Raw genomic sequence first — 21,552 nt, 5'->3', positions numbered from 1 at the left:
TCCCTATGAGGTAGAAAAATGAGTACCAAGTATGTGACTCTGCATTAGAAAGGGAAATGGGCAGAAGGAAATGAAGAGGTGATTGAACACCCCTAAAAATAAACATTTTCAGTTTAGACAACTATAAAACACATCGTAATTCAGAACCACGTTGCCCGATTCAAGTTCCTGGTCAGTGCATTCCAGTATAGAGGTAGTCTAATTAGAAACTAGAGGGCGGTCCAGTGGTTAAGACTCCATGCTTCCACTGCAGGGCGTGTGGGTTCAGTCCCTAGACAGGGAAGTACGATCCCACATGCCACATGGTGCAGCCAAAACCCCAAAGTAACACACCACTGTGTTTCTGACTGAAAGGGAACCCCAGAAGTAAGCCTCCACCTTGTGAGAGCTACTTCCTGGTAGCATCTCTCCTGCCAGAGCAGGTCTCTGAAACAGGAGGCGGGACCTCAGGGGACAGCAAACAGTTTATTTAAATTCTCTTGAATCTGTTTCCAGAGGGCACAACCCAGAATTAGCTAGGATGTTCAAATGTTTTATATTTTCAATAGATTTCTAGATGCGATCTGCATTTCCACAAAAACTGAATGGAAGGGTCCATAATGGAAACTGCTGTCTCAAAAACACCCCAGGATCTAGTACACCAGAACCCTCCAGTTCATGCCCACAGCATACACCCTGGTCTGTGCTGAACACCAGGCAGGAGTATGGTTTCAGGAGATCATTCCAACTCCAGGGTCCCCATTCTTGGAAGTGGAAGGGTCATGTACATCACAGCTCTAGGGAGACTCAGTGGAAGGGACCTGAAATTCTGTTGCAGTTAGAGAACTAGGAATGTGGAGCCTCCCACCTGCCCAGCACTCAGGTTTTGTGTGGTGGCTCTTTACTACTGGGAGAATCATTGAGAGCAGAACCCACCTGTGTTGGATGGAGTGAAGCCTGGCAGGGAGGGGCTGTTGAGGCCGGGGAGCAACACAGGAGGAATGCCCTGGAGCGCCGGGTATGCTGTAGGAAGGTTGAGAGCCTGCAGAGGGGCATTGTCGAACATCCCTTGCTGCTGAGCTGCCAGTCCAAGGACCTCATTGGCCTTTTTAATCCGGTCCAGCTCTTGTTGAGCCATCAGCTGACGTACAGTGGCTGGGTCAAAGTATTCTTTCTCCTTGTCTAGCTGGCTTCCAATGGTGTCTTTAACTTTGGAGATATGCTGTTGGGAAAAGATATGGTCACGTACAGACAGCCGAGCACTGTACTTGATGCCACACAAAGTGCACTCTGTTTTGGGTCCCTCGTAACTCGTTTGGTTTATACCAAAATGCTTGGCCATGCTTAACTTGGACTTCTTTTCTTTTGCCCGGGCATTCTGGAACCAGACCTGAACAACTCTCTTTGGCAGTCCAATGTCATTGCCCAGGACTTCACACTCCAGCATGGTGGGTGTCCGGTAGTCATTGAAGCATGACTTGAGGACCTTCAGCTGCAGATTGGTCATTTGAGTGCGAAAACGTTTCTGCCCGGGCCGATCCCCACTGTCTCCAGATTTGCCTGCTGACCCACTCACACCAGGGCTTGGAGAGCAGGGGTCTGCAAGGCTTGAGGTTTCACTGTAGTCCACGGTACCTTCATTGTCATATTCCTTGCTATAAAAGCTGGGAGCTGGGCTGACCAGGCCAGATGACAACCGATCTTCATACTCAGACATTGCCATCATGGCCGCTTTGGTCAACCCTTCACTGGGCGCAGAAGAGGATTTGGTTTCAGTTGCTATTCCCGTCGCACTATCGTTATCTGCATTGCCCTCGTCTCCAGTAGTGGTATCTGTGATCGCTGTGTTGACTGAGGAACAGTCATCGTTGTCCAGCTTAGTCTGGTCAAAGTTTAGATTAACTGAGGACATGGAGGGGCTTTCAAAATCTTCCATGCCTTCCACCTTGATGGAAGAAGGGCTCAGAAGAGTCCTGGGAGACAACTCCATGGTTTTGCTCACAGGTGAGAGGGGAACACCTTGGCCATCACTACTGCTTGGGGGTAGGTGGGAAAAGCTAGTTCCATCAAAAATATCTCCCTTCATCTGCAGTCCCCCATCACAGTCTAAGAGCATTGCAGACAGAGTTAGGTTGTAGCCAGCTCTCTTGGCTTCATGCCAATGACGGGACCGGATATGAGCCTCCAGGGCCGTCTTGGCTTTGAAGAGTGCTCTGCAGAAAGGGCACCTCCTATGGGCCTGCGCTGGGCCCACCGCCCGGAACTGTCCTTTCCTTTCCCGGGCCCGGGTGTTCTGAAACCAGACTTGGACTACACGTTTCTTCAAGCCCACCTCATGCGCGATGTGATCCAACATCTTTCGAGTTGGATTGGAGTCCAAGAGATACTTTTGGTAGAGAATTTCTAGCTGTTCTGGCGTGATAGTTGTCCTCAGACGCTTGTCTCTCTGAGGCTCTTCTCCCCCCGTCCCACTGTCGTTTTCTCCAGGGCTTGCACTGGCCTTTTCCTCCAGCTTCCTCTTCAGAGTGTTCATCGTGGAGGTGGGAGTTGAAGGGGAAGTGGCTGAGCTTGCGGGAATCTGAGGTATGGCCCCAGAGAGCAGCTGGCTTGCCAGCAGTGGGTTACTAGGGTCAAACAGCATAAAAGGCATATCCAGTGACCTGTCCAAGAACTGGGGGTGGATGAACTGGTTCTGTGCACTCAGGAAGTGAAGCTGCTGATGCTCCTGCCAGTGCTCAAATGATGGGAAGGCCAACTTGCACTGATCACACTGGTAGGGGATTAGCTGAGGAGGTAGGTTGGCCAGCGGCTGAGGAGTTGACGTATGGAGGGGCTTGAGGGGCAGGTGGGAGAGCTGGGAGGGGCTGGGGCTTGACTGGGGCAAGGGGCACTGAGGTGGGGGCGCTTGTGGAGGAGGCTGCGTCGGTACCGGCGCGGGGGACGTCAGCTGTGGGAGCTTCTGCTGGGCAGTGCTCATCTTCTGCTCGGGCTGGTCTTGCTGCTGCAGCTCTGCCTTTGGTTGTCCTTGCTTATCTTGGGTTTGGTTCGGCTGTGCACTGGGAGGTTCAGCCTGCTTTGGTTTTTCATCACTCACCTCTGGTTTTGCACTGAAGGTGGCCAGCTCATCAGCCTCTGATGGAAGCTGCAAGAACGCAGAGGATGCTGTACTGGCTGCAGGTGCTGGGGTGCTGTAAGCCTGGGAGGGCATTGGGGTGCTACAGGAGGAACTGGTGGGTGTCAGGATTTCCATGGCATCCATGGAGTCCTCATTCTGGCTGTCATCCTGCCCTTCCTCGTCCTCATCCTTGTAACACAGCTTCTTCTGGTGCTTGATGAGATCGAAGATGCGCTGGAACACCAGGCTGCACTTCTTGCACTGGTAGTTCAAGTTGCTCGTTCGAATATACCTATCGTTTGTAAGCTCACGCCGCTCTCCATCTTTGCCCTCTCCCTGATTCTCATAATTTTTCCTGGCCTTCTGTCGAGCGTTTTGAAACCAGACCACTATGACTCGGGTTGGAAGGTTCAGTAAATTAGAGAGTTGCTCAAATTCATCGTCCTTTGGGTAAGCGTTGGCATCAAAGAAGTCCTGCAGGACCCTCAGCTGATAGTCGGTAAACCTTGTTCTCGAAGACCTCTTGCTCCCCCAGTACTCCTGCTTCTGAGGTTCTGGCGAAGGGGGCCGAGAGTCAATCTTGAGCTCCTCCAGGCTGGTGATGGGAGGATTGCTGAAGTTGTAAGGGGAGTCCTTGTTCCGCTGCCGCTCTTTGAAGAGTGTGTTTCTGAACCAGTGCTTGATCACTTTCTGGGGCAACCCAGACTTGTCTGCCATCTCTTTGATCTGCTCTTCACTGGGGGAGTTGTTAATGTCAAAATACTGCCGCAGGACTCGGAGCTGGTCATCCGTGATCCTGGTACGAGGCCGCTTATTCTGCTGCTGGAGCAGACTTGGATTGAGCTGATGCTGGTACAGCTGGGCCAGGTCCGCGGGCAGAGGCTCCACGGGTCCAAGCTGAGGGGGCAGCTGAGCCGGCAATGTCTGCAGCGGCATCGTCTGCATCATGAGTGGCGAGAAGATGGGCAGCTCCATGGGCATGGAGAGCTGGGTGAGTGGCACGGACGGCTGGGCTGGGGCAATCGTAGGTGAAGTGATGGGTGGGGCTGACGTGGGGATGGCCGGGGTGGATGCTGGCTGGGGCGGCGCTGCCGGCAGTGGGGGTGGAGGCGGGGGTGGAGGCGGGGGCGGTGGCTCGGGGGTCTGAGGCCTCAGGGGGTACAGCTTGTCGTAGTGCTCACGGTACTGTTTGGCAAATCTCTCTAGCTGTTTAAATGGAAAGTAATTTTGATGAACGTGCTCTTGATGACTCTTTAAAATCAAGATGTTAGAAAACAGCTTGCCGCAGGAGTCACACTCGAGCTTCTCTGGGTTCTCGCCCTGCTCCATCTTCCCATTCTTCTTCTGCACCTTCTGCTTGTTCTCGTTGTACTGGATGACCAGCTCAAAACCAAAGTTCTCCAGCAAGGCCTTGGTAGCATTCCCTCTGGCATCCGAGGCAATGCGTGGAGGGAGCATGGAGGGCTCAGAACTAACCCCTGGGGCCAGTTCTTTCTTCTCTTTGGCCTTCAAGGCATCGGGCAGTGATTCCTTTGGTCCCGAGTTGATCTCTCCCCCCTCGGCACCATCCCTCTCTCTCTGGCTTTCTTTCTCCTTCTCTTTGATGACCAATTTGTTTTTCTTTTCAGTGTGCTGGCTGGGCTGTAGGAGAGCAGGGTGACTCTGGGGCAGAGGGAGCTGGCTCTGCTGCTGCTGCTGCAGCATCTGCTGGTGGCCCTGCTGCGGGATCTGAACCTGGGCCTTCAGGTCTTCCAGCAGGCCTGGGCCCGTCCCGGTCAGCGTTAGAGCCCCACTGGTCACCGGCAAGCTCACCTCCGGGTTGAGCTGGAATTCGGCACTGGGGATGTAGAAGGGGAAGAGAAGATGCTGCTGTTGCTGCAGCTGGAGCAGGGTCTCGGTGGTCATGGGGAAGTGAGGCAGAAGGGTGGGGTTGAACAGCTGGGACTGGATCAGAGCTGCCTGCTGCTGCAGCTCCTGCTGCAGGTGAGCTTGAACTTGGGCCTGGGCCTGGGCCAGTGTCTGTGCTTGTTGTTGTTGCTGCTGCTGCTGCTGCCTGGATGCAATCATGTCTGCCAGCTTCTTCCGGTTGGCTTCCTTGGGCTCTGCAGGGGACACAATGTTGGCACTGATGGGATTCCCCAGGGGTGGCATTCCTACACTTTCAGCGGGCACTTGACTCAATAAGCTGGAGCTCGCAGCGATGCCAGCACTGCTCGGGTTGGTGGTGGTAAAGGTGTTACTGCCACTGGTGCTCACAGGACTCGGGGTGGAGGAGCTCAAGGGGGCTGTGCTGCTGCCCCCAGTGCCATTGCTGCTGCTGCTTGCCGCCTCCAGCTTGGCTGCCCGGGCCTTGGTCTGATGCAGCACAGAGCGCATATGGATCTCCAGGGTGGAACTCTGGCTGTAGGCCACATTGCAAGTGTTGCACTTAAAAGGTTTGTTGTCAGGGCTGCTGGTGGGTTCTGGCTGACCGGTGGCCGACTCTTGAAGGGCTCTCTTTAACTTGTGTAGGTGGGAGACAGAATTGTAGTGCACGAGCAGGATGTTCTTTTGAGTGAAAGATTCCTTGCAGACGGTGCACTTGTAAGGGCGAGAAGGGTCCAGGAATTTTTCCATGGTGAAGTTGGGGCCTTTGCGGAAAGGTAGGGCTCTCTTTGGCTCTGAGCCCGAGTCCTCTTGTACCGACCCAGAGTCACTGCCCGTCGGGCTCTGTTTATCCTCCAAGTCACTCTCTTCCTCCTTGTCTTCCTCCACAATTATGGTGTGGTCCTCGGCCAGGGTGGGGTCCCCCATTGCCAGGAGGTCCCCGTTGGCCAGAAGGCCACCATAAAGCTGCTGGATGTCAGCCTCACTCAACTCCAGGTGGCTTGTCTCAAGGTGTTTTTTCAGAGCCTGGAAAGTTCGGAAGCTACGCTGGCAAAGACAGCACATGGTGGCAGCTCTGATCACGTGGTACTGAGAGTGGAGCTGCAGCTTCTCCACCGTCTTGAAAGCCAGACTGCACTGGTTGCAGCGGTACTTGTACACATGGCGATCTGACACTGGCAGCTGAGGCCTCTTGGCGTGAACCTCGTTGAAGTGTGTCTGGAGGGTGGCGGAAGTTTTGAAAACCTGGTTGCACCCCTTCTTCCAGCACAGGAAGCCTGAGTCTTCTCTCACAGAGCCCGAGTCCACAGGAGAAGGTTTCAAATCTCCACTGTGTTCTGTGCTCACAGAGGGTAAGATGTTCTTTCCCAGATCCTCTGAGGTTTCTGTAAAGAAAATAGAAATCAAGCCCAATGATAAAGAGGGCTTCGAGCTGCCTACCTAACAGGGCCTCGTGATCACAGAATCTGATGATGAGGGAAATACCCAACCTGCAGACACACACTCTCCATGGAGCCCCACCCACCCAGAGAGCACATGCTATATGAGCATGGAGCCCCACCCACCCAGAGAGCACATGCTATATGAGCAGATACACAGGAAGAAGAGGAAATACAGAGAGTCTCAACTCTTAGTAGGCCTATACCATCACACAAGTCTGTCTTTTAAACAATATTCGTTTCAGTTTCTCAAGAAATTAAAGGATACCCCTTTTATATGGATCTAAACTGTAGAATATGTGATTTAGTGCCCTGCTAAGATGTGGGGCATTTGTAAGGACTGCTGTCCGTTGTAACAAATTTTGGATATATTTCTTCGGCATTAAATTTCCTGTTACAGTGTGACTTCTGACTGTCCTCTCGATTCAATAAGCAATGAATGTTCAAGTGGCCAATTATGAAAATAAAATACATTAAAATTTTTTTCTACAATGAGATCATCACACCCATAAATATTCTGACCCTTTTTCAGGTCAGTGGTATACTGCCTAGTATGGAGACATCACAAGGGAGAAGGTGGGGCAGAGCTCTTCCCAACTTAGGTCTTAGCTGCTGACAAGATGTCAGTGATGGAGGAGAAACTCAAAAACAGAGGTCCCACCCATCGAGGACTCACCCCAGGGCACCACCAGCATCTATATCTACAACATCGTCCCTTCCAAATGCTCCTTTCTGCTGCCTCCTATGAGACAGTCCTGGAAGTCTCAGAGAAGAGTTCTGTGCAGATACAGCGCCTAGAAAGATACCTAATCCAGTGCCCTGAGATCACCTGTGTGCTCCACAAGTCCCTCATGTTTAAGTCCTCAGAGAGGGAATATGTAATGGCTTAAGATGGTAAGTTATGAGTGTACTGACTGAGTCTCTGGTCATTAACTTCCTCACTGTACAGTCTAAGGGGACATGTGTCCACCAGAACCTCACTGGTTCTCACCTGAGCTTTTCTCACTTCAAACCACATGAAGAGCAACAGATACCCACTAAGAGCCCGAGTATCCAGTGCTGACAACAGCACCCCTTGTCCCTTGAAAAGGTACATCCAGCTTAGGAGTACAGTAAGGAATCTGCAGCACTCTTGCCCTATGAACGTTCTGTTTCTCTTCCCAAGGTCAAGAGTATGACACTAACCAGGTTGCTTTCCTGCCTCCTCCACACTGGAGCTCCCGTCTCGATCTGGAACAGCCGCTGGGAGGAACATGCTGCTGGGCATCACCATCTCAGGGGTGGTCACCTGAAGAGCAAGCGGCAGAGACATGAGGCAAGTCAAAAGGAGAGGAAAGAGATCCAAATAGGAAAATGTGTAGAAATTATTTAATAAGCAAAATTAGCCTTCACCAGTGTTAAGGCTGGAGGTGTCACTTTCCATAGCTCACTGAAGATTCATGTTTATTAGACAAAGCTCACATCAGTCAAAAGTGTTTCTACGGTTACATTCTGGACATAATTAGCAGTGCACACTTGAAGAATAATCTTATTATTAATATTTTTCCTTTATGCAGAATTTTGACTTTGATCACTGACAATGTTTTGTCATGGGCTGTGAAACTTCTTGTGCAACCAATTAGGTAGATAAGTTGAAAGGCCCACCTTAAGCTGCTGAAAACATAATAAGGGCCCTAATTAAATCATACCTAGTAAAGTACACTGTAATCTTGAAGCAGGGAGCATTGTAGTACTATTTTCAAAATGTATTCAGGCAAGAAGAGGAGGGGAATGAGCGAGAGAAAGGGTAAGAAGAAGAGAGGAGAACAAAGGGAAAGCTAAGGACATGCAGACACACTGGCAGATTTTCTAGGAAACAACATTGTGTAACCCTTTATAAACTGAGATCAAGTGCAAATGAGCATTTCTTATGACTCACTTCAGTCAGGATTTCTCCCAGGGTCTCTGCCTGAGGTACACAGCATTGGAGGGAACTTCCACCTGTGTGGTAGCCCAGAGGGTGTCCTGCCTCCTACAACAGGGCAGCCCCACCTTGGCCACGGCTATTGCTGCCCAATATTAGCAACCTGGGTCAAAAGAGCTACAATTTAAGGTCAGATTTTAGGGATTTATTTCTCCAGGCTGTCCTGCCATCTGGCCAGAAACTTGTCCAAAAACATTATCATTTGCCTTCCATTAATATGATAAGAAGTCCTCAGTATGCAACATAAGGCTAAAAGCCTCCTCATTTAAAAAGAAGCAGTGCCCCTTTGCCTGCTACAGGACAGCAAGGTAGTTGAGGATATGCCCAGATCAATCAGAAATCGTCCCGTTTGAATGCAGCCTGAGACATAAATTGACCCCGAGGTAACAGGAACAGAAACGTAGGCTAGTCACCACTAGCCTTTCTACGAGGCACCCAGCCCACGTGGAGACATTGTTTCCTCATCAAACATACCACTGAGATAGTATCTTCTCTTGCTATTGCAAAGACCGGAACATCTAGATTACTGTTCAAAATTAAATATTTAAAATAAATTTTACTATTTTTAATGGTTTGAGGATTCTGGCCTTGTTCAAAATCACTGCTGATGCATTCACTAGAATCATCAGTGGTAGGTTCCACCTCAAGGGGAAACTCGGACAGCTGTCCCCATAAATACCAAAAAGGTAACTCCCCCTTACGTTTCAGGGTGTTAGGATAATCTCAGCAACCCAGATGCCCAAAGGTGCAGAAATTAAGCAACAGGCACTGTGGAGAAGGACTCTGAGGAGCCCCCTGTTTATGAACAGCAGGTGCATGGTAGGTGCACGTGAGTGACACAGAACCCCTCTTGCACAGACATTGCACCCTTTCACAAAGCTTGCCAGCAGCTGGTTAAGGCTAGCTGTTGATGAATCGTTAGGAATGGAGCAGAGATTGCCAAACTCATTCCATCTATTTTCTTTTTAATAGAAAGCATTTCTGACCAGTGTGGTTGGGGAGTCCAGCGGGAATCCAAGAAGTGAAAGGTCACCGATTAATTTATAGTCCTCAACCAAGGGGGAGCACGAGGTTGGGGGCAAGATGGGGAGAAAGGGAAAGGAAAAAAAGACTCCCCACCACCACCTTTCTCAGTTGTAGCTGCATGATCAGTCCTTTCCTGGGATCTTTAGGAATTATGAAAAATGAATCATGAGAAATAAAAAAAAGCCCTACAGAGTAAAAAAGAATAAAATTATCTAACACCTCAGCTGCACATCATTATAGAAAACTGTGGGCTCTTTATACGCATTACAGTAAGGCAGACATCCCCTCTAACAGACTCAGTACGACGGATCAGTAATTGTTTTCATACACTTTAATTAGAAAAACTCAGATGGCTATGAATAATAATGGAAAAGAGAGACTTTTGCACTTGAAAGGTTGAAGTCAATCAAGTGTGAATGACGGCAAAAAAGAAAAAAAAAAAAAAAAAAGACACCAATTCATCAGCCCTCTGTTGTCTCGCCGAGACTTTAATCATAATTCCTGATTGGGATTCAAGAAGGCAGTAAGCAGCGGTTCTTTGTCTGCCTTCACCTTCCATCAATTAACTCTCCCCGAAATATAATCATCAACCTCACATGCTCCTCTGCATCTTAATCTGGGCCTCCAAACCTGTAAGTCTTGCCCCATATATGTTTAAGTAATTACTTTTATCTACCTGCATCTTCTCATCTATAGTGTACCCAACCTCTCCCTGAAAGCAAACCAACAAAAAAGATTCAGCATATAAAATCTTAATGGACAAGAAGTTCCCAGGAGACTTGAGAGGAAGACTCCTGAAGGGAATCCTAAGGATCTAGAAATTCTGACGGGGTCTATCTGCCCATGTGTCTGAACAGAGAGATTGCAATGGAAGCCGCTTTGCTATGCAGGACACTGACAGACCCCATGTCAGCTCCTGGACGTTAAATGTTCTTGTGTCTGTGTCCACTCCTCTTTATCCTACCAGCTTCTCAACCCTGTCACTCACAGTTTCCACACTTTTTTGGTCAACAGCCAAAAGTACGGTCCTGCCAATGCCTCACTGAGGCGCTGTGCTCACAGAAGATGACGTAAGTTGGCCAAGGGCAGAGTTCCTTCAGCACCCCTTGTTTCCCAATCAGATATGGCGGCCATGCAGCCAGGCTGGAGGTCCCTGGGAAAGGCGGTCACTCACCAGTGCCAAGCACAGTTCTGTAAAGGCCTTCCTTTCACAAGGAGCATCAGAGCACACTGGCACGCTAAGGGACAAAACCTGCCCACAGTATAACCAGGCCCCACCCTCCCCCACCAAACGTGTCCAAGCCGCAGACCCCCCCAAGCACTGGATGCCACCATTACACACTCAGCCCCAGCACCCCCAACCATAGACTCAAATGCCGAACAAAGAGATTAAGGTTTGGCCAGACCACACTCAGTCCAAACACCTACTCGTGCCACATCAACATCCATGTAGATTGATTCTTCCAGTAACCTTACACTCATACACAATGAGTATGTTAAATTACATTCTCCCATACTTGACACTAATGTATAAATGGGACTTAAGACTGTGAAAACAGACGTCTGACTGAAAGTCCAAGTTTTTGAGGTAAGAAAGTTCAATCTGTTAGAGCCATGACTTCCTCAAAATTTGAGTCTCTCTTGATTGGTGGCAGTCTGGATAGCACATGCCTTCTTCCTGCCTCTCTGAGCCAAGTCAGGTATGCAGAGTTGATGGGAACACAGGAACAAAGTATCATCTGAGCAGCAATAGAACCTTTCAGAAAGGTAAACAGGTCTCACATAGAGTGAGAAATGGGGAGTTGTGCACTGATACTGGAAATCTTCAAGTTTCAGCAATTTTCATATATGACAATAGAAGTAGAAGCATTCTACTTCACGTGAAGAAAAATCTTCATGCTTAAGCAATTCCAGAACAACTCAGTTGATGAGAAGGGAGGGCCTCAAGTGATTCTGCTTGTCCATTCATTTGACCATCATTCACTAAACTTTGTACAAGGTCCCTATGCCACTTGCTTGTGAGACAGAGCGAGACCGGGTCCCTGGGCCCAAGAAGCTCACATCCAGAATAATTAACCTTTTAGATATCATAAACTCATTAGGAAATCTGATGAAAGTGGCAGGCTCCTAGAAAAAATACTTTCAAACAGACTATTGCAGATAATTTCAGGAAATCACAGGCTCCCTAGAGAGAAATTCCTGGACTCAAGTTAATTGCCCTTGAACTACTAGGAAAGGTGATATGGCTTTGTAAATACCTCCTGTTTGGTTCACCATTATTTAGGATTATGATTTAATGCCTTTCAAGTTTCTATGACATGAGTGGGCCTGAAAGCCTCAAGGACTCATCTTATAAAAGCCAGAGTCTTAGATATAGGCCTGGTCCCCACTGTGACATTCAGGAGGGGCCGCTGATGTTTACTCTTTCTCAGTGGAAGAAGCTGGATTATAAGGAGCCGCCACACTCTTTGCTTTCTTTGGGTCATGGATGTGAAATGGCCAAATACAACACCTTGAGCAACCAAGGGGTATATAAGTTTTGCTAAATTCTTAACGAGACTGTTCACGCAAGTTCATCCCTCAAGGCCACCCTGAGGTTAGATCAATGCAACCAACAAGTTCCACATGCTGGCAAGCAAAGGTATCTTCTCAGACCCAAGTACTGCACCTCACTTCTCTGAGACTTTCATCCCCACAGCCTTGGCAGTGCTCACCTGAGTAGAGTTGCTTTCTGAAAGGCTCCCTATTCCAAGTGAAAGGACAGGTTTGCCAAAATTTAGACTCCCAAAGAGACTGAAATCCTTCACATTTCAGTAAAAAATAAACAGACTGAAGAGCCTCAGATGAAGGGAAAGAAAGAGGAACTGATGACAGAGGGAAAGACAGGACCTCAGACACAGGCCTTCCCAGCAGACCTGGCTAGTCTGTACACCTGGTGAATGAGGTATTGGTCCTATTCTTTAAAAGCCAATGCTTCTAGACCTTAGCATTTTAGCTAGTGGGGGATCTAGAGTTGATGGTGCCAGTGAGGGTCTAGCTGCTCACGTTCTCCTCTGACCTCAATGGCTGCCAGGATGCAGAAGCTGTCCACACGCCTGCAGCCAGCAAGCCAGGCACAGCTTGGCAGCAAAGCCTCAGAGTTTTTTTTTTTTTGTTTTTTTTTTTTAACTACCTTCCAGTTGTGCTAGGTTGGGCGCTGGACCCTGGTGTCGAGAAGGCCATGTCTCTGTCTCGTTTCCCTTCTAAAATGTCATCTATGTGGCTCTTTTTTTTTTAACCTAAAAGCCATGAGGAAAAATTATAGAGCAATATTAACATTCATATGGGCCAGAAACAAGTGTAGCCCTGAACCAGATTTTAAAAATCTAAGAATCAGAAAGAATGAAAAAAGGAGATAGGTAGAACAGGAAACACATGAACAGTTGTCTCTCTCACACACACAGACACACACACACAGCAGAAGAGAGAGAGAAGAGAGCTGAGAAGGAGACTGAATTGGAGAGAAAAGCTTCATTAGACTCAGAGAGGCAAGCAGTGGCAGTATACCAAGGTCACTTCTAATTTAGACCATCTAATTGGCAAACAGGCTCCAAATGGCTATCATCTCACAGGACTTGGAATTAATGAAGCCCGATTATTTTCATTACCTTCCTCTGAGATGGAGACAAAGTGAGAGCTGGTGCCCAAGTGGGTGCCACAGCCTCAGGGCCAGTGGCCACCCGAGAGCCCTGATACAGGGGGGCCAAGCGGCCAGCCTGGTCTAGAGACTCAGATGTACGGGCACACGGGGAGCACAGAGAGAGATGCTGACCGAAAACATCACAGGAGTCAGACAGCTGTGGGGTGGGGTGAGGCGTAGGGGGTGGGAGCTGTGGAATTGCAGGCAGTGTGGGTCCAGGAGCTGTGAAGGGGAATCAGTGCATGTACAAAACATACAGGATAATTAGGAACTACTAAAGGGAACAAAGACGAAGGGCTAGAGAAAAAGGTGTTCCTGGCTGCTCCAGACTTAGCCCCATTCTCCGCCATGAGGTCACACTTTGCTAAGTGATGGAGGAACAAAGACAGTTTCCCTGTGTTAATGCTTTCAATCCCAGTGGTGTGTCCTGCCACTTAGAAGGACAGTGATTAGTTAGAATAATTCAGGACCACTGAAAATTATTGTAGGTGGTCTTTCCTATTCTCATTTAGGGGCTAGAAACCTGGCCCCCTTGCCCTCAACCCTCCTCCCCTAGAAAAGTGAGCAAAAAGAGGTGGCACAAGCAGTGGCTCCTTTACCCCCATCACTGACTCAGACTCTCGACCTTCCCTGTCACTAGGTGAGAGTGCTGTATGACTGGCGTTGGGGGCCAGCCGCTCAGTGGGGCCTGGAGGGGCACTGGTCTCACTGCCTTAAGCTTTATGCATTTCCTTCTTTCTTACCATGTGTGTAAAGACAAGCTTCGGAGCTCTGTTTCCCACAGGCCCAGCAGAATGAACTGCTGTGGGTGCAGTTTCCATAGCAGAGGGCCAGAGCTGCAATTGTTCCCAGTGGAGAATATTTTTCAAGCCCCTTCATCGGTAAAAAGAAGGGGGCCCATGGAGGACACAGATATGAGATGCAGAGCATAAGCAAGCAGCTGTTACCATAGCAACAGACATATTAGACACTGCAGGTTCCTGAAAGCTGTCTGATAAGGTATTATTAAATGAAGCCTCCTCAAAACACTCTCCATTTACAACTGAACGGAAAGACATTGTATAGAAAGTAATCTATTTCCATTTATCAAGGTGGAATTTACTTTTAGAGAGACTGAAACCCAATTCAAGCCAGATCCTGAGACCTTGGGCCCAGACAGCAAAAAATATTTACCAGAATTTACAGCTTCAGATACCATGGACACACCCCCCATCTGCCAGGAGGTGTCTGTTTGGTAGATTTTGCCAGGTTTTCCTAGTCTGAACCAAAGGCAGTGCATTCAGTCAAACCATCTGGCAAGGAAGAAGATTCACTCCTCTCACTGCCATTTATCCGGGCCACTCAAAGATAAAGCAGACATAACTTTTCTCCTCTGGGAGGATGAATGACTGGACATTGACCATTCCTTAATGATACAGTTTAGAAAATGGAGCTCTGATTTGAGAGGCATATCTCATCATGCTGTTTTCAGAGTTTCCTGCTCTAGATGGCCAGGAACAAACAGATACACCATCAAAAAGTCTAACCAATACTTCCCCTTGGACAGTTTTCTAATAAAATTGCCATAAAAATAGCCTCCAGGGGCATGATTTTAACCACAGGTTCACTATAAACAGTTGTAAAACAATTTCAAAATTTCATTTTAACACCATACTTTTCAGAGGGAGGACAGTGGCAGCTACTTAATTGTTAGGGTCAAGACCAAGATGAGCAGTCCAGCCCTCAAATAGGGTGCCTGGGTTCACCCCAAAGTATGGCCACAAACTCCCCTCCAACCTTGGCTACTTGTCTTTTTCTTGCTGATCCTGATAAAGGATGGAGATGGAACTGCTTTCTTTAGCTTGACACAACACATCCTCATGACTTAAGAAACCAGTTCAACCGACAGCCATGCAGTGACTCCATCTTCATGCAAAGAGAGGGCATCAAACTGACCTTACAGACACCTTTAGTCAAATGTAAAACCCTTACATGATTACAGTTCCCACAAGTTTCAACTTTATTTCTGAATCCATTAACTGTCTCCCGTTGCTAGCAAATGAACTTCCTTATAGTCAGCACATTTCCCACAATTTACACACTTTTTCAGAAATGTCTAGAAAACACCTCCATTGTGTGCTGTGGGAAAATGAGGTAGGTTTACAGGGGTTTCTGAACAGGTGCCAAGCACAGCCCCTTTAGGGAGCGCATTTCTCCTACACAATTATGTTCTTGGGGAGTTTTCTCAAACAGGGATTATTAACCTGGCTCCATGGGTGAACTGTGGGTATCCTTATGCTCCCTGGCATTATACACACAATTTTGTACATGTAGGGATGTACCTGGTGGTCCCGTGGCTAAGTCTTATTGCTCCCGATGCAGGCGGCCTGGGTTTGATCCCTTGTCAGGGAACTAGATCCCACAAGCCACAAATAAGAGTTTGCATGTCGCGACTAAAGATCGCACATGCTACTCTGAAGACTGAAGATCCTCCTGCAGCTAAGACCCAGTGCAGCCAAGTAAATTTTTTTTTTTTTTGTACATGCAGAATACTTGAAAGAGTTCTTAATAACGGATGTCAAACTAGCATGCATAGAATACCCAGTAAGGCTACTGAATCATATTTACCAGTCTCCCCCAAAAAGGATTTGAGAATCACTGCTTGAGTAACACCTCCTAAATTCTTAGGAATTTAGTACCCAAGCAAACACAGCAGTAACATCCTGTTGTTAAATGAAGACTCAAATGACCACCAGACTTGCTACCTTGTACCACACTGTTGCTGTTATAAAAGAACTAATATGACAAACAATGGCTATAGAGATAAAATTTATATACTGGCCCTTAAGAATATATAAATGAAACACTGTCTAATGTAAACCAATCATACAGATTACTACAGGCTCATATTTCCTAGACCAATGTGATATCAAACAGGAAAAATAATCACCAGAGCCAAAGAACAATGTATTGAAAATGCCTCCCTCCTCACATCTCTTCCTGCTTCTTTAGGCTCCCACAGTTCCAGGTCAGCTGTGGGAAGTCCTGGGTTGGCCAAAAAGTCCATTCAGCTAGGAAATATGTTGTTCATTAGTTTTTGGTGAAAATGGGAAAATGTGTCTTTTATTTTTACTTAGACCCAAATGAACTTTTTGGCCAACCCAGTATGACAGCCTGAGGAAAATCCCAAGGCTGGAGAGAATTCCCAGGAAACTCGTAACATAGAAACCCACCATCCACAAAAGTAAGTTTCCACTTACAGAGAATCTTTCAACATGTTCACCAATCTATTTGAAAATACCCATGGAAAGTTACACTTGCAGCACAGAGGTCACCGTAGTTTCTCATTGGCTGCTAAAGTTCCCCTGACGCAGCACCGAATGTATATTCCTCATGACGAAACATCACTTAGGACATACATTAGTATCACCTGCAGTATTTTGAAAAGTTTTCACATTATATTTAAGTCTTTGTACTAATCTTTGGGGCCATGTTTACAGTGGCCACTTAGAGACATGCCCCGCAAGTACAGCAACTTCATGTTCAAAATGCAAAGCCCTTGTTCATGATTCAACACGTGCTACCCAAATGAGCATCTTCCTGCCTTGAGAACGAAAGCATCCACCCGAGGGACTCCCCTGTCACGGGGCTGCATTCCTAGAGTGGGAGAATCTGGGGTCAAGTCTCAACTTTGCCACCTAAAAGTGGCATCACAGCAATGAACTTCTCTGAGCCTCAGTTTCTTCAGCCATAATGTAAACGTGTCAAGCCTTTTTTTAAATAGAGTGGCTGTGAGGATGAAATGAAACATAATGAATCTGAGAACAACCTAGAATATGACTTGCTCAGTAAAGGCCTGGAGAACCTGAATGACAACTTGCAGTTAACTCCCTGCAGGCCTCTGCATCTGGAGGGGAGAGGATGATGAGGAATGCTGAGAAACACAGAGCCCTTTGGGTCACCATCATGCCAAGACTAAGGTTGACAGTGGTCATAGGACCATCTTTGACATTTCCAACTCTGTCCTGCCTCTGGCGTCCAGCAGCACAGCCTCCTGCCCATATCACAGTGCCACCCTTGACCCCTGGGGAGAGAAGAGCCCTGAGGAGCTGCTCCCGGCCGCCTTACCGTCATGATGAGCTTCTCCACACAGTCGGGCGCCACGCTGTGCAGGTGGGTGAGGTGCAGCTGGAGGTGGATCTTGTTGTTGAGCATGTCCTGGCAGAGGGGGCAGCGGAGCATGGGCTGCACCGAGTGCTGCGTCATGGCGTGCACGCGCAGCCGGTTGACGTCGGCATTGCTGTACTTGCAGTAGGGACACTGGTACATCTGTGGGGGACACAGCCACCCCGCCGGTTGACTCTTCAGTTCCCATGGCAACAGTGTCTGTCCCATGCCCATCCACTCAAGACTTCACTCCCCATCCCACTCCCCCCAGGTAACTGAAATACTCTCCCACAGCACAGCCCCTCCGGGCCTCACCTGCTCCGGCTTGGTCTCCTCTGATGTTTTTGGTCGCTTTGAAGAAAGAGGGGACTCCGAGCTACCTGGGAAGGAGATGCGTTTGGAGGTTGCGGGAGAATCTGTCAGCTCCTTCTCTGCTTGGCTTGATGATGCTGGAAGGAAAAGCAGAAGATGTAATCCAGCAGCCAGGCCAGGCCAGCTCCCAGAGGGTGCGTGCTGGGTGAGAGTCAACATTCATTCATAGCTCAGGGTGTTTGTGAAACACCCAAGTTAAAGGAGGATGAGCATCTGGATGGGTTTATCAGGCACAGTGGGAAAGAAGCAGGCATTGGTTTCTGTTGCCTATGAATTTCTGTCACTACACAACTTTAACAACTGAACACCAAGGAAAAAAGGTGAAGAAATGGACTAAAAAGCTCTGAGTTGGATAAACCTACATTCAGTCTGTTCTGACCCCCCTCCCCGCCGATCAAGACACAACCTGCTGGCTCATGAGGGTGGCTGGGGAAGTCTCACCAACTGCTCTGCCAAACACGAGTCAACCCAAGAACCAGACAGACTTTCATAGATGTAATCAATGGTATGCTCCCAACTTTATTGTCACAGCTCTTGAAATCAAAGGAGACCTGATCAATGTGAACCAAAGCTTGATTTTTTGCATGTATGTGTTCACATGCAAAAAATCAAGCTTTGGTTCAGCAACTTGCTTTTGGCGGGGAGACGTAACTTAAGAGTGGAACTAGGCAGGGCATAAATCCAACTTATAAACAAGCCAGTGCTCCAGACACAAGAATTTACTCAGAGTGGGTGGTTCAGAGAGAGAGTTTCCTATCTGCTTGCCCAGACCATGCCCTCTCACCCCCATGTCACCAAAAAGACAAAACTCTGACGAGGGAGGAGGACCACCTGAGGCTTAAGCAGCAAACAGTGGGCACAGAGCAGTGGCGGAAGGAGTTCTCTGAGTCACGGAAAGAGACCTGCAAGATCTGGATGAGAAAACAGTTGGGCTAACAAGGTTTAACCAGGATAAATAAGCAGAGCTCCTCTGGCATAAACACAAATCCTCAAGTGGTCAGATCTGGTTATTCCGAAACCTGGTCAGTAGCTTAAGGCTGGCCTTCTCACTTGCTTTGGATGGGGAACTCCATTTTTCAGAATCTCATTACAAGAGGCAAGAAGAAAAATCCTAAAAATGGTAGCGAGACAAGACATACCCACTGTGCTCTGCCCTCACTGAAAAATCATTTGACTCCATGTAGAGGTCATTGGTATGGAAAGCCTCATTTCTACTCTTCAGTCAGACTGCTTTCTGTCTCATCCAGTCTAGTTACCCAGCACGTGTTTCCAGCTTTGAGATTTGTTCTGATGTGGATACACAAGATGCTGTCATTACAGATGTGTGCTTTAATAAACAGTTGTAAAAAATCAATTTTGTTCATTAAAATCATAAGGCCACACAATAATTTTGAGGGAAAAAAAAAAGTGAAATGCAGGAAATATTCCAGGAAGTGGATGCTCTTCCCAGAATGCACATCTTGTGACCTTTAACCCCAGTATCTTGGTAACCTGGTCTACATAAGTTTGTAGAACATCTATTATTTAAAAAGTACAAGGACAAGCATATTACATACAGACCCCTCCTCCTCCCAACACACACATTCATAACAGTACTTTAATCTGTCTCGAATCGACTTCAAACCCATTTTGCTCTTAATGGGAGTTATTCATTTTCACTTGAAAGGTAATACATGACGGCTGGATATTTAATGTGATGGACTGGCTGCCGATTAACTAGGTGCTGTAACATTCTAGTCTGGTTCCCCCATGGCCCACTTCCCATTTCCCAGACTCCCTCAGACCTGATCCCTCGAAACCCTGTGTCACGGGTTTTAGACCTCTGAGTATGATGGGCTGCTGCCTGCACACTCCCACAATAAGAGTCTTTAATTAATGTTTCAAGGACTTGAGATCTTCCTTTCCCCAGAAGATTCCTTAATCTCCATCATTTTTCATTTTTGCTTATTGGTTGTCTTCTATGTGTTAGCTCTTCAAATTCCTCCTAAAGATGGGGTGGCGGTGGTGGAGGCATTAGGTGATAGCTACTTCAGATGCCTGTTTGTTAGAGCCATCCTCTACCTTGCTCACTTCCAGCCCCAATCTGTAGGATTCAGGGCTTACAGTTAGGAAGGAGCTGCCATATGGCTCTCCCTTCCTCTAGGGGCGAGCCAGGATACAGAATTCTCCTCTCAACACCCATCTCCATCTTTTTAGTTAGTCTGCCTGACCTGAAACAACACTTGCTTTTAAAGGACCATGATGCCACCTTGTCAGTGCCCTCCATCTATGCTACCCACCCCCCTGCCCTGCCCAGAATGACTGTCAACCCTGCAGTTGACGGGCAGTGTGGGTGAACAAGTCGGAGGCTGAGGCTCCAGACTCGTCTCACTCACTGAAAAAAGCAAACCCAGCGCAGCCCAGTGCAGCACTAGTTTCCTCATACGACGAGGGGCCCATCCTCTGCCTCCAGTGCCGAACGCGTGATGATTGTGAAGAGGCTGCAGAGATGAGAATTCTGGTTTCAGAAGCCACTCTTCTTTTCCCTGGATGAAGAGGGGCACTTTTATCATCCTCCCCCAAACTGGCCCTGCCACCGCCATACTCTCATATTGCTCTGGAATTCTAAAGGCTTCCTTTGTATGCTCAAGCTAAGGAGTCCTTCTAAAGTGTTTTTAAAAAATAAAATCAGCACTCACGCACTCATTCCTCTTTCTCTGGAGCAGCACAGCAGCCCTGCTCTAATGCGAAACCCTGCATCCACCGGTGTAAAAACTCCAGGGCTCATCGCACTTCTCTCTGGGGCAAGCTGCATTTTTATTAGATCAGATTTGTGTAGAGGTGGACGTTAGCCACCTAGGCTTCTTTAAAGATAAAGCCATGCCTTTATCATATCAGAGTCTGTTAACACCCAGTTACAATTCCATTGTGCCTCCCTGGGTGATGTGGGGACTGCTCCAAAGAGTTAGGTTAACGAGGCTGACAGGCCTCCTCCTAGCCTGACCCCAGACATTAAAATGTCAGTCCCTATCAAACATGGTGCCAAAGCCTTTATAAAATTTCTGTAGATGGGCAAACAGCTATGCAAGTTCTCCATCAGCAGGCTGGAACAGGATTTACTCGTGGCCATGACAGTCTAACCTTTTCTCAAGCTGCTTCTCTCTGATCAACTTCTCAAGGGCCAGAGTCCTAAAGTCAGTTCCTACTTCAGTTCTGTCCCTAGCATACATTGTAGGCCATCAGTAAATGAGGTAGTACAGACACCAAAAGGGAAAGCAATGTGGTTTGAAGACTTTCTACAAGTCTAACTTAAATTCTAAGAGATGTCACAAGTCTAGAAAACATTTTATTTGTTAAAAAATTAATTAGTCGTCACTTGAAGGCCACTCTGACACCACAGCAGTAAAATACAAATATGCATCCAGAGACAAGCCATAATTTTAAACAGTGCCTGGAACCACTGGTTTATACTGGTCACAGCTTGAAGGGTTACAACCTGTAGTGGCTTCTTCAATGAAGACAAACTGAACAGGAGTGGATGTTAGCCACCTGTTCAGTTAGCCAAACTGAACAATAGCCAAACTGAACAATCTAGATCTTTTACCAAAAGTCATGGTTAAGTAAACCATGGGACAGCCTCTTCACTATTAGATGAGGTTACGTATGATAGCTGTGCAGCAATGTGGAAAAGTCCTTGAGAATGTAAATCTGAAGGAACAAAAAAGATAAAATGTGCATTATACCATGATACAGCTCTGTAAAAAAATAGGGATTGGGAAAAAAGACTGAATGAAAATGACTGCTGTATTTAGGTGATGGCATCATAGAGCATTTCCCCATTTCCTCAGTTTGTCATGTAGTTATATTATTTTTAATATTATAATTAAAGTGTTTAGAATTTAAATTCAACTGTCCATGAAAATGTGGATATTTGGATCCATACTGTGCAAAACCTCAGGTGGTATTTTTTACTTTGCCGGTTAAAGCA

General features: G+C 47.5%; 1 protein-coding gene and 2 long non-coding RNA genes across 7 annotated transcripts in view; 2 read left to right on the top strand and 1 right to left on the bottom strand.

Annotated features, from left to right (window-relative positions):
* Positions 1 to 2,553, top strand: part of LOC133230381 (uncharacterized) — a 167,672-nt gene extending 165,119 nt beyond the window's left edge. Inside the window, exons 5-6 of the long non-coding RNA XR_009730837.1 lie at positions 1,368 to 1,983; positions 2,467 to 2,553. This is a non-coding gene — a long non-coding RNA (uncharacterized LOC133230381). The remainder of the gene's footprint in view (positions 1 to 1,367; positions 1,984 to 2,466) is intronic.
* The window catches only part of ZFHX3 (zinc finger homeobox 3), a 251,101-nt gene that overhangs the window by 5,579 nt on the left and 223,970 nt on the right, over positions 1 to 21,552 (bottom strand). For all 5 annotated transcript variants that reach the window (XM_061387768.1, XM_061387770.1, XM_061387771.1 and 2 more), the window contains 4 exons: positions 17,529 to 17,662; positions 17,175 to 17,375; positions 7,585 to 7,687; positions 916 to 6,345 (listed from right to left, as the gene is read on the bottom strand). In XM_061387768.1, the coding sequence (XP_061243752.1) occupies positions 916 to 6,345; positions 7,585 to 7,687; positions 17,175 to 17,375; positions 17,529 to 17,662 (5,868 nt within the window). The remainder of the gene's footprint in view (positions 1 to 915; positions 6,346 to 7,584; positions 7,688 to 17,174; positions 17,376 to 17,528; positions 17,663 to 21,552) is intronic.
* On the top strand, positions 6,225 to 18,939 carry LOC133230382 (uncharacterized). The gene is made up of 2 exons (XR_009730838.1): positions 6,225 to 6,312; positions 7,565 to 18,939. It is a non-coding gene; the product is annotated as an uncharacterized LOC133230382 (long non-coding RNA).

The sequence above is a fragment of the Bos javanicus genome, chromosome 18 (assembly GCF_032452875.1).
Source record: "Bos javanicus breed banteng chromosome 18, ARS-OSU_banteng_1.0, whole genome shotgun sequence".
NCBI lineage: Eukaryota > Metazoa > Chordata > Mammalia > Artiodactyla > Bovidae > Bos > Bos javanicus.
Note: the sequence above shows the minus strand (reverse complement) of the source record. Positions and strands in the feature narration are given on the sequence as shown.